Source organism: Carlito syrichta, unplaced genomic scaffold (genome assembly GCF_000164805.1).
Source record: "Carlito syrichta isolate Samal-C Ts95f unplaced genomic scaffold, Tarsius_syrichta-2.0.1 Scaffold312196, whole genome shotgun sequence".
Taxonomy (NCBI): domain Eukaryota; kingdom Metazoa; phylum Chordata; class Mammalia; order Primates; family Tarsiidae; genus Carlito; species Carlito syrichta.
Window position 1 is genome coordinate 45,447 of NW_007256292.1, and position 12,238 is coordinate 57,684.

Here is a 12,238-nt window from a genome sequence, read left to right on the forward strand (position 1 = left end):
GCCAACCCCCCCCCCCAAAAAAACCCCAAAATAGATCACAGACTGAAATGTAAACTTAGAATTGAAACTTCAGGAAGAAAACATAGCAGAAGTATTTATGACCTTGCATTAGGCAAAGACTTCTTAGATTTGACATCTAAAACACAATAGATAAAAAACATTTGATAAATTGGACTTAATAAAAATAAGAAACTACTCTTCAAAAGACACTGATAAGAGAATGAAAAGACGACACAGACATGAAGAAAATATTTGTGAATTTCTTATCTGATAAAGGACTTGTATTCAGCATGCATAAAGACTTCTCAAAACTCAATAGTAATAATAAGCAATCCAATAAGATATGTACAAAAGATATAGATACATCACCATAAATGAAACATGGAAGGCAAATAAGCTCACAAAAAAGATGCTCAACATGATTAGTCATTTGAGAAAAGAAGATTAAAACTATAATGGGATAAACTGCACACCTATTTAAGGGCTACCATTTTTAAAAACCTGCCAAGTGCCGGCAAAAATGTGGAACACCTGGGACTCTCCTACATTGCTGGTGGGAAGTGAAATGGTACAGCCACACTGGAAAACACTTGGCAGTTTCTTGTAAAGTTACACATAGGGGGCCAGGCATGGAGGCTCACACCTGTGATCCCAGCACTTTGGGAGGCCGAGGCAAGAGGATTGCTTGAGTCCAGGAATTTGAGACCAGCCTGGGTAACATAGCAAGACCTTGTCTCTACAGAAAATAAAAATTAGCCAAGTGTCATGGTGTATGCCTATAGTCCCAGCTACTTGGGAGCTGAGGCAAAAGGATCATCCGAGCTTAGGATGTCGAGGTTATGGTGAGCCGTGATTGTGCCATTGCACTCCAGCCTGGGCGACAGAGTGAGTCTTTGATTCAAATGAATAAATAAATAAAGTTACATGTGTAACTTTAGGGGTGGATGATGGGTTGACTATGAAGGGACAGGGAGGTTGGGGGAAGATTTTCAGAATGGTAGAGTTGTTCTCCAATTGATTATGAGCATGGTTATACAACTGTATGCATTTGTCAAAACTAACAAAACTGCACACTAAAAAGGGAAAATTTCTGCTGTGCTAAATTTACTTTAATTTCAAAAAATAGGGGGGAAAGTCAAAGCAAAGACACTAATGCCCATTGTGACTTTAGGCATGTTACTTAACTTCTCTGTACCTCAGTTTTTTGGAAATCTATACATGAAGATAAAATTATGCCTTCTTCATACTGTTGTGAGAATTATATGTGCTAATTTATGTAATATGTGTAGAGTACCTGGAACATAGCCAGTGTTGTGTAATTATTGGCTATTGTCTTTCTGTTATAATTGTACATTGCTTTTTTAGTTATTTTCTTATTATTATTAGTCATACATTGCTTTTGGAAGAAGCTTGGTGATAATGGAGAGAAAAGAAGGGCAATTAAGGGCTTGGGATGGTTTAAGGTTGAAGAGACCTAGTCACATTGATTCAGAGACAGAGTGGAGGAAATCAGTGGCATGGAGATGGAATTGAGGGAAGGAATTCTGAATGCACAGACCAAAGCTATGCTACTAATGTGGCTTCAGCTGCCTGTTTTAATAAATGACTCCCTCTCACTTGTCAACAGCTAATCAAGTAATTTCTGGAGGCCAGAAATGACTTGCTGGATTAATGACAGGTCTTCCATAGAACAAAATGTTCAAATCCTTTTTTTGTGTTATAATCCTCAACTTAACAGAACAGAAAAACCAAACAAATCTATCTCCTAGATACACAATATCCAATATGATTAAACCGACATCTCCCGATATTTATCTGAATGGTCCGCTTTCAGCTTCAACCAAGAAAAAGCCATGCTAGTTTTCGTCAGAAAACTGAGGGGTGTTACCTGAGTTCTGGCTAGTCATTACAGATTCAGGGATTTTTTTTATTAAAAAAAAGGAAACCTGATAAAAATGTATGTGTAACATGCAGGGATTAGTGTCCTGCTGGGTGACTTTCTCACAAGAGTGGAAATTTTAAGAGATTTCATAAGAATTAAAATGCTCCACATGACAATTTATTCTAGCTTCTGGCTTTTCTTTCCAGGAGGCAAATCAGTACAACTTCTCTCTGCATTTGTTTCAATCCGGTAACAACCCTCAATTTTCAGACAGGCTTAACCTAGTCACCTTATCAGAGATGATGAGGTTGCTACCTTTCTATAGGTGGGGAGACGGATGGAAGCAGGTTTTCTTTAATACCTGCTAGTAAAAAACCAAGTCAATGACTGAGTGTGAGGACATCTCCAGGGGGCAGGTGATTGTAGAACATATGTTCCTGGATTTATGATCAAATTATAACCAGATAAACTGAAAATATACATCAGTAATGCATTGAATACAGCTACCCTATCAAACATCATACCTTAGCTTAGCCTACCTTAAATGTGTTCAGGACACTCAGCGTTAGCCTGCAATTGGGTCAGATCATCTGGCCACAGAGGATACCGTAGAGTATTGGTTGTTCACCCTGGTGATGGTGGCGCTGACTGGGAGTTGTGGTTTGATGCCTTTGCCCAGCATCACCAGGGAGTACATTGTATATTGCATTGGGTACCACAGCTGGATCTGAATGGCTGACCCTGCCAATTCAGCTCAAAATTCAAAATACAAAATGTGGTTTCCACTGACAGCTTATAAACTTTTGGACCATCATAATGCCAAAAAATATCGTAAGTCAAACCACTCTGTTGTAGATTGGGCACCATCCTATATAGGACTACATACACTCCCAGAAGTCTAAGACTGCTATGCCCCTGGAAGATGGGACAGACTGGACCACTGCAATTACTGACATCAGAAGGGCAGCATCTGGGAGCTTAAATATTCACATTGCCACACCCCCTTTCTTTCAAACAGACCTAAGGAATTTTCTGTGTGTTTTTTTATTTTTCTTTTCATTTTGTTTTGTTTTTCTGAGTCAGAGTGTCACTCCATCACCCAGACTGGCAGCAGTGGGACGCTCACTGCTACTGCAACATTGGTCTCCTGGGTGCAGGTAATCCTTTTACCTCAGCCTTCCAAGTAGCAGAAACTACAGGCATGCGCCAACATACCTGGCTTATTTTTTGATCTATTGTAGTGACGGGGGTCTCACCAAGTTGCCCAGGCTGGTCTCGAACCCCTGGGTTCGGGAAGTCCTCTCACCTCTGCCACCCAAAGTGCTGGGGTTACAGGCATAAGCCACCATGGCTGACCTGGAATTTTCTTGTCTTTATCCACTGATCCATCCATATTATTTCTAGTATGATAAGGGATTTTAAAAACACAGCCACAATACCATTAACATAACTAATATCATCAGCAACAATTATAAAACATTATCTAATATCCAGTCCCTGTTCAATTTTCTTGGTTGTCTCAAAATTGTCCTTTTATAAATGGTTTGTTCAAATCAGAAGCCATATTCACAAACAATAGCCATGCATTACATTTTGTTAATGTCTCTGAAGTATCTTTTAATCTATAACGGTCACAGGATTTTTAAAATGTTTTTATTTAGCTTTTTAATTATTTAAAAAGTATTTGTGTGTTTATTAAATAGATCATGCTTGCAGGAAGGCAAAACTTTTTTTTTTCCAAACAGTACAAAAAGATGTATAGGGAAATGTTCCTCAGTTTCTCTTCTCAAAAGCAATGTTACCAGTTTCATGCATAGTCCCTGAGACTGCTATAGCTTGGTGGTTAAGAATGAGGACATGAGTTCAAATCCATATTTTTTCCATTTACTAAGTATAAATCTTGGGCATAGTACATAGCTTCTGTGCCTCAGATTTTAAAAGTAGTACCTATCTCACAGGGTTGTTGAGAGAATTAAATCAGGTAAGTAAAGTTCTTAAATTATTTGTTATCATACATATTCCTCTTTGGCTTTTACCCAAATGGCAGAATGAGGCACATTTCTCTTTCTTTCTTTCTTTTTTTTTCATCTAACATCACATTTTGATGATAATTTCATATCTGTATTTATAGAACCACTTTTTATATTTTGTAATCATTGACTAATATTTCATTATACAGATGTACTGCTGATAGACATGTAAGTTATTTCCAACCTTTTGTTATTATCAAAAAATGCTGCAATGAATATATCCTTGTAATACTCTATTGGATTCATGTGTAAAAATATTCATAGGATAAACTCCTGGAAGTGAAATTGCTGAGCTAAAGGGTATGTGCATTTTAATACTTTATAGATATTGCCCGACTGCCTCAAAGGAGGTTATACCAATTTACACTCCCTGGAAAAATACACAAGGGTCACCATTTCCCCACACCCTAGCTAACACAGGGTATTACTAAATGTTTTCATCCTAGTAAACATGATGAGTGGAAAATGGCATCTCTTGGTTCTAATGTACATTTCTCTTATTATGAGAAGACGAAGTACAACTAACCCTCAGCAGTCAGATGACTTAGCCGTAACCCCTGCGTGAGGACACCAGCGAACACTGTCAGGATCCAAACAATTTTGTATTTATGGAGATGAAGCTGTCTACCCGACAGCACAGAGCTTATTTCATCAATGTGTGGAGATAGTGCTACCCAGCAGTGGGGAGGGGTTTGTTCTGAACCAATCCCGCTTTCTGGCCTGGTCCATTTCCGGTACGTGGTCAGACATGGCCACGATACAAGCATTTGCTCTGCTGACTTCTTCCTCCTTCTTGAAACAATCTTTCCCATCAGTTTCCCTTGCCAGACTCATGGATTTGCTCCTAATGCACAAGCTGCTTTTTGCTCGATCTCCTCAGCTGGCTTCTCTCCTCTCCTGAGCTGGTAGACATGGGGGACCCCAGATCCCCTTCCAGCCCCTTCTCTCCTCTAACTATAACTTCCCCATGGGTGACATCCCTCTTCTGTGCTGGTAGGAATGGGGGAGCCTAGGGTTCCTTTCGGCCTCTTCTCTCCTCTAACTATAGCTTCCCCATGGGTGACATCCATTCCAGTGGGCTTAAATATCGGGGCCAGGACTAGGGTGAAGCCGTTGATGCAACCAGCACATAAAACTTAAGGAGACATTCTCCCTCGGCTTCATGCAGGTGTAGGGTTGGCCCAGAGAGTAACTGTCCCCTTACAGTTGGCATCCCAGCATTTTGCTTACCTCGATTGAGTCCTGTCCCCTTACAGTTGGCATCCCAGCATTTTGCTTACCTCGATTGAGTCCTGGTCCTGTTACACACCCCAGTCTTCTCCCTGGACCTCCAGAAACATAAGTCCTATTTGACATTTCTAATTGGAAGTCTCAAAGGCAACCCAAATTTGTTCTAAACCAGAACTCTAGCATCACATTCTATCTCGGTTCCTAAACCTGTTCCTTCTACTTGTCTATCTCAATTAACAGTATCATCATGTGTTCAGTTGCTTAGGGCAAAGACCTAGGAGTAATAGTTGATTCCTCTTTTTCAGCAAGTTATATCTTCCATCTCCAAAATGTATCCCAAATCTGACAACCTCTCACCACCTTGGAGCAGCCTCCAACTCTTGCCTCTGTTAATAGCCTCCCCCATCTCCCTGGATGTTTGTCCTTCCCTACCCTCTTGTGGTCACTACTAAGCAACCAGTGTCATCATTTAACAGCATGAAGGAGACTGTCACTCTTCTACTTAAAACTTTCCAGGCTGAGCATGGTGACTCATGTCTGTAATCCCAGCATTTTGGGAGGCTGAGGCAGAAGGATCACTTGAGGCTAGGAGTTGAAGACCAGTCTGGGGAACATAGTGAGACTCCATCTCTACCAAAAAGTTTAAAAATGCCAGGCATAGTAGCATGTGCTTGTAGTCCCAGCTACTTGGGAAACTAACATAGGAGGATTGCCTGAACCAGTTCAGGACTGTAGTGAGCTATGATCACACCACTGCACACCAGCCTAACAACAGAGGAAGACCCTGTCTCTAAAAAACAAACACACAAAACAAAACAAAAATCTACAGGGGCTTCCAAATGAATTTAGAATAAGAATGCTACTCTTTGCCACAGTCACTAGACTAGGATCTAGTGGGTACAGTGATCTGATCCTAGCATAACAATCTCCCACTTCCACCCCCTCCCCATGTACTGGGTCCCGCCACCCTGGATCATCCCTACCTCAGTTGTGCTCCTTTTCCCTGGAAAGCTCTTACCCTAGGGTGACTTCCTTCTCTACATTCAGGCTTGAGCTCAAGTATCGCTTTCCTGACCAACCCTACCCACTCCCCCGTCACACAAAATCCCATTGCATGATTTCATGTCTCCATCACACTGATCACGATCAGAAAGCATCTTATTGTTACCACTGCATGACAGCTCTCCACAAGTTTCAAGGGCTTTAAACAAATATTTGCTAATTCAGCTGGACAGTTCTTGATTGAGCCTCTCCTACTGTTGCAGTCATCTGGTGGTCTTTCTGGGCTTGACATCCAGGACAGCTTCCTCCCTCATGTGCCTCCTCCCTTATAGGATAGGCCTGGAACTGGCACAGTGTTCTTCTGCTGCCATATTCAGGCGGTCAAAGCAGTCATTGGCCAGTCCAAGTTCAAAGAGATTGGGGGGAAAAAATTCTACCTCTTAAAGGGGAAGTGACACATGTAAAAGGGAGGAAGACATTGATTGTGGTTGTCTCTGGAATATGCTAACCTTTGTTTGCTTGCTTGCTAACGATCTGTCTACTCCCATTAGGTTATAAACTCTGTAAGCAATAGGGACCTTGTTTATCTTGTTTTATGGCTCTATGTCCAGCACCTAGAACAATGCCTGGCACATATTACGAGCTCAGTAAATAAATACACGTTTGGAATACTAAAGTGAACTGAACTAAACTTCCCCAAATAGGTCCTGCCAGACTTGCTAATGCCAACCATGCTGATGCCTCACCAGATAAGAGAAATCTTACATGTATAAAGTATTTCATTTTCTCTGTAAACAAGAAAAACTTGCCCTGAACACTAAATCTAGAAATAGATTTGGCGTGTTTTCTAAATGGAAAATATTTCTCGTAGCACCAGAAATTATTTTCCCACAGATCGGCACCCCATCAAATTGACTGAAAATACTCCATGCTTTAATCTTGGTGTGAACTAGAAGCCATGTTTTGGGGGGAAAACAAAGTTAATATGGAAACCTCCTGCTATTTCAACTAATCCAGATATGAACTTAAAATAGTATTACAAATTAAGATGGATTTTAAAAAATGACTGCTGAGGGCTGGGCTCGGTGGCTCATCCTGTAATCCCAGCATGTTGGGAGGCTGAGGTGAATGGACTGTCTGATCCCACAGGTTCGAGACCAACGCCAGGCAAATTGGTGAGACTTTGTCTCTACAATAAATCAAAAATTAGCTGGGCATGGTGGTGCGTGTCTGTAGTTCCAGCTACTTGGAAAGCTGAGGCGGATAACCTGAGCCCAGCAGGTTGACACTGGAGTGGCCATGATCGTGCCACTATACTCAGCCTGGGTGACGGAGTGAGACTCTAACTCAAAAAAAAAAAAATGACTACTGAGAAATGTCATTAAAAGTTCTGTCATCAAAATGTGCAGTTTTGCATGACAAAGCCAGCACTTGTTTGGTGAAGTCATTACATATGACCAAAGGTAGAAAAAAAATTCCCTCAAATCTCCGCTTTGCTAATTTTTACAGTGAAGGCTCTAAAATGATCCTATCTTTAAACCTTTTGGTAAATTAGAAAGTGAGAATGTATTCATCAGAAGGATTTTAGTGATTTTTGAAATTAAAACGAGAAGAGGGATTTAATTTTAAAAATTATACTTGCAGACTGCTACTAATGCAATTTATTCTAACCTTTGTTTTGTCTTATCTTTAGTTTTTCCAGATTTGCTCAAAGCCATCCCAGTGAGCATCCACGTCAATGTCATTCTTTTCTCCACAATTCTCATTGTTTCAACCATGGTGGGGACAGCCTTCTTCATGTACAATGCTTTTGGCAAACCCTTTGAAACTCTGCATGGTCCACTAGGGTTGTATCTTTTGAGCTTCATTTCAGGTGAGTACAAAATTTTACCTGAGGACAAATGTGCTTTTCATTCTATACAAAGATGGTCTACCTAAGTATAAAGTTACAATATATATAACATACTTGGATGTGCCCTGTAGTTTTATACATGATGACAAAAAGTTGGGAAATACCTTAACTATCCAATAATAGTTAACTATCCAATAATACATATAATAGTTAACTATCCAATAATAGTTAACTATCCAATAATAGTTAACTATCCAATAATACATAAAATAATAGGTACTTCAATACATACATTATGGTAGTCCATATGAATAATTATGACTCTGACATTGAATTATATTTTTGAGATGTAATCAAGAGGATAAATGCTTGTCTCAAAATGTTAAATGGAAAAAGCAGGCTGGGCTCGGTGGCTCAGCCTGTAATCCCAGCACTTTGGGAGGCTGAGATGAGTGGATTGCCTGAGCCTACGGGTTTGAGACCAGTTCGGACAACTTAGCAAGACCTTGTTTCTACAATGAATCAAAAATTAGCTGAGTATGGTAGTGCTTTCCTGTAGTTCCCACTGCTTGGAAGGCTGAGGCAGAAGGATCTCCGGAGCCCAGCACGTTGATGCTGGGATGGCTGTGAGTGTGCCACTGCACTCCAACCTGGGCAACAGAGTGAGACTCCAACTCAAAAAAAAAAAAAAAAAGGAAAAAGCAGTATATAAACTTTTATAAGCATTATAAACCTAATTTGATTAAATGTGTAAAATAGAGAAAATGCATATAAAATATGTATGTATTTATATTTACTCTATATTTATATGAAGGAGATATATATATATGGAAGAGATAGATTGGATATGTGATAGATAGATACTCCAGTCAGTTGATTGTGGTTCTCTCTGAACATTGAAACTATAGATGATTTTTATTTTCACTCACACTTAGCAATATATCTATGGGTTCAATAATGTGCTTTTATTTATTCATAATCAGAAAAATAAATAAATGCCATCAAAAAAGTATAAAGAGCCAGTGTTCCACTCACACCTGAGCTTCCATATTCAGACCTGTAGGTACTTAATGTAGCCTAATGCTAGGTGTTTCTGGGCAAGGATATACTGTAATCCCAGATATCAGTTCATCAATAAGCATGTGCTACTCCAGCTATTCCATACCAAAACAGATGGAAAAGAGTATAAAATTCAGTCAGTGCTTACAATATATTTGTGACAGGGAGAAGGAGAGAGATGAGACAATGAAAAATATATGTGGGGGAAGGGGTGTGTGGGATTGGCAGTAGTGGGAAACTGCCAGGGGAGGGAGGGGCACACCTCATCAACAAGAGTACCTGCATAATGAACATTCGTATACCTAACCCTGAATTGTACCGCACATCTTTAAAATTAAAAATTTTTTAAAAACTATGCAGCTATTCTTCTATAGGAGCTATTCTTCTATAGGAGGTCTCTGATTTCTCCCCATTCTAAACTTACAAAAAGATTCAACACTTTGTCATATTCCTAGGAAACAAGTAGTTTTATTGATGATTTCAAGGAAAGATGGAAAGCGATTACAACTCACACCAGCAAACAATGTAATGAAAATCTCTATTCAACTGTTCCTTTTTTCCCCTGAAGTTGTTCTTTGGCTGCCAGCCACCAGGCACCAGCCCGAGTTTCCTTCTTGCTCTTAACACTACGCCATTCTCCCTCGCAATTCAACTCCAGCCACAAACTTGCATAGATTCTGCTCAATAACACAAAGCCCTGCAGTTAAGGGGGGCTCCTCTTAGAAGGCAGTGTAGCCTCTTTTCTTCATTACTTACGCACACTGCTTGGGATCTCACCCCAGCCACATCTTGCTAATCAAATTATTCATCCAACCAAAGTAGGTTTCTCTCTATTCTGCTAATATTTTCTTTTTATCTCTCACAAGCATCTAATACGGTGTTAAATTGTACAGATAATGATTATTACCTTCTGAGGGCAGAGTCTAGGTCTTTCTCAGTTTTGTATCTCTGGCAAAAGCATTCAGTATGAAACTCTGCACACAGCACATGATTCTACATGTATTTGCTGACTTGAAAAAGCAAGCCCTGATAGGAGATGTTAACTTGGTCACCTAGAGAGAATGAATGTTACAGCAGTCAAAAGTCAGATAGGATGGGGTTAACAGAGCAGGTCCACAGAGACAATAGGAAACGAGCCAGTAAGGAATGGAATAGAGTGTCACCAAGGAAGGCCCAGGGCTTTGCAACCAGGACCTAAGATCAAGAACACAGGCTCAGGGTATGGACAGGCAGACCATGAGAATGATTCAATTTCATGTAAAGGTCCAGGTCAGAGAGGGATATTCGGATTACTTCCTCCACCAAACACCCAAAACCAAGCTGGTGGATCTGAGTGATGTGCCGTTTTAGTGATGACCATTGAGCCAACCAGAATCCAGGTAGAAAACAACATCACAGCATTTTATTTTTTTGAATTGGAGTCTCCCTCTGTTGCCCAGGATGGGGTACAGTGGCACGATCATGGCTCACCACAAACTTGACCTCTTGAGCTAAGGTGATCCTTCTGCCTCAGCCTCCTGAGTAACTGGGACTACAGGTATGCACCACCACATCCAGCTACTTTTTAAATTTTTCATAGAGATGAGCTCTCACTGTGTTGCCCAGGCTAGTCTCAAACTCCTGGACTCAAGCAGTCCTCGTGCCTCAGCCTCCCAATTTGCTATGATGTACAGCAGTGGTTCTCAAAGTAGGGTTCCCAGATGAGCAGTATCTGCATCATCTGGGAACTTGTTAGAAAAGCAATTTCTCAGGCCCCATCTCAGACCTACTGAATCAGCAGCTCTGTGATTGGGGCCTGGCCATCTGTGTTTTAACAAGTCATTCAGGCTATTCTGATGCAAGCTCAAGTTTGAGCTATGGGGACATGATTAAACAGGTGTCCAAGAGCTGAAGAAAACAAAAAAGGAGACCCTGCAGTAACTCAAAGAAGGTAATTTCAGAAAGCAGCTACCATCCCTAGGATGTGGGGAACAAACAAAATTCTTTGGCATTCCCAGAACCTAAAAGCTCGAGGATGGGCCCCAGAGCACTGGGTTTCAGACCTTGATGCTCTGGTCCTGTCTTTGTGGGACACCATGAGGGCTTCTGTGAATGTGGAAAGGGCCTGGACACGCCCCAGTGGCTGCTGCCAGGGAGAAGTGACAGTGCCATGCCAAGTGGAAGAAATAGACCCTTCCTCTTTCTCCTGCCTTCCCTCTCCCCCGGTGCTCACATTTGGCAGAAAGCAGCTGATGGGGCAGAATTAGTCTGGGGAGTCTTGAACCAACATCACAGAGCAGAGCAAAGAAAAACTGGTTTGAAGGTGAGAGGCAACAGCTTATTTACCGCCACAGCCGTCTAGCACTCCAGCTTCTGAATGAAATTCAGAGGAACAACCCATTTGGAAGACAAATTATTTGACAGTTCTGACAGACGACCAGACTAACGGCATTTGAAGAGCAAGATGACTCAGAGAACACAGAATTGAATCCAAGTCTCAGATCTTATCTCAGCCTTTGGCCAAGTCTAATGCAAGGAAACCCTGAGCACACAAATATATGCGGGAACAATCAGGCCCTGTGCTCGCGTTTTATCTTCCGTATCTTCAAATTCATTGTAAAAGCAGGTGCTCAGCAAAGGTTTGTGAATCAGGAAAGGACAGAAGGAGGGCAAAGGAGGGAAAGAACCAACTCCAGATGTGTCTTGCAGAAGATAAAGGCCTGTCTCTAGATCATCTGGGTGTTTTTTTTTTTTTTTTTTTTGAGCTGGAGTCTCACTCTGTCGCCCAGACTGGAGTGCAGTGGCTGCTCCCACCGCAGCCTCGACTTGCTGAGCTCCGGCGATCCTTCCGCCTCAGCCTTCCAAGTAGTTGGAACTACAGGCACACGCCACCACATTCGGCTAATTTTTTTATTTATTGTAGAGATGAGGTCTCACCAAGTTGCCCAGGCGAGTCTCGAACCCGCGGGCTCAGGCAATCCACTCACCTCAGCCTCCCAGGGTGCAGGATTACAGGCTGAGCCACCGAGACCGGCTGCTTCTGGATTTTTTAAAAGACCCCAATACTTACTATTAAATATCAAAATATTCAATCACTTTATTTTTTATTTTTTAATTTTTTTTTGAGTTGGAGTCTCACTCTGCCACCCAGACTGAAGTGCAGTGGCCGCTCCCGGCCACCGCAGCCTCGACCCACTGGGCTCC

The 12,238-nt window shown here is 41.3% G+C and overlaps 1 protein-coding gene across 1 annotated transcript in view; it reads left to right on the forward strand.

Annotated features, from left to right (window-relative positions):
• CLRN1 (clarin 1) overlaps positions 1-12,238 on the forward strand; it is a 42,233-nt gene that overhangs the window by 17,634 nt on the left and 12,361 nt on the right. Inside the window, 2 exon segments of the mRNA XM_021718458.1 lie at positions 7,838-8,017; positions 9,624-9,660. Coding sequence (XP_021574133.1) covers positions 7,838-8,017; positions 9,624-9,660 — 217 coding nt within the window.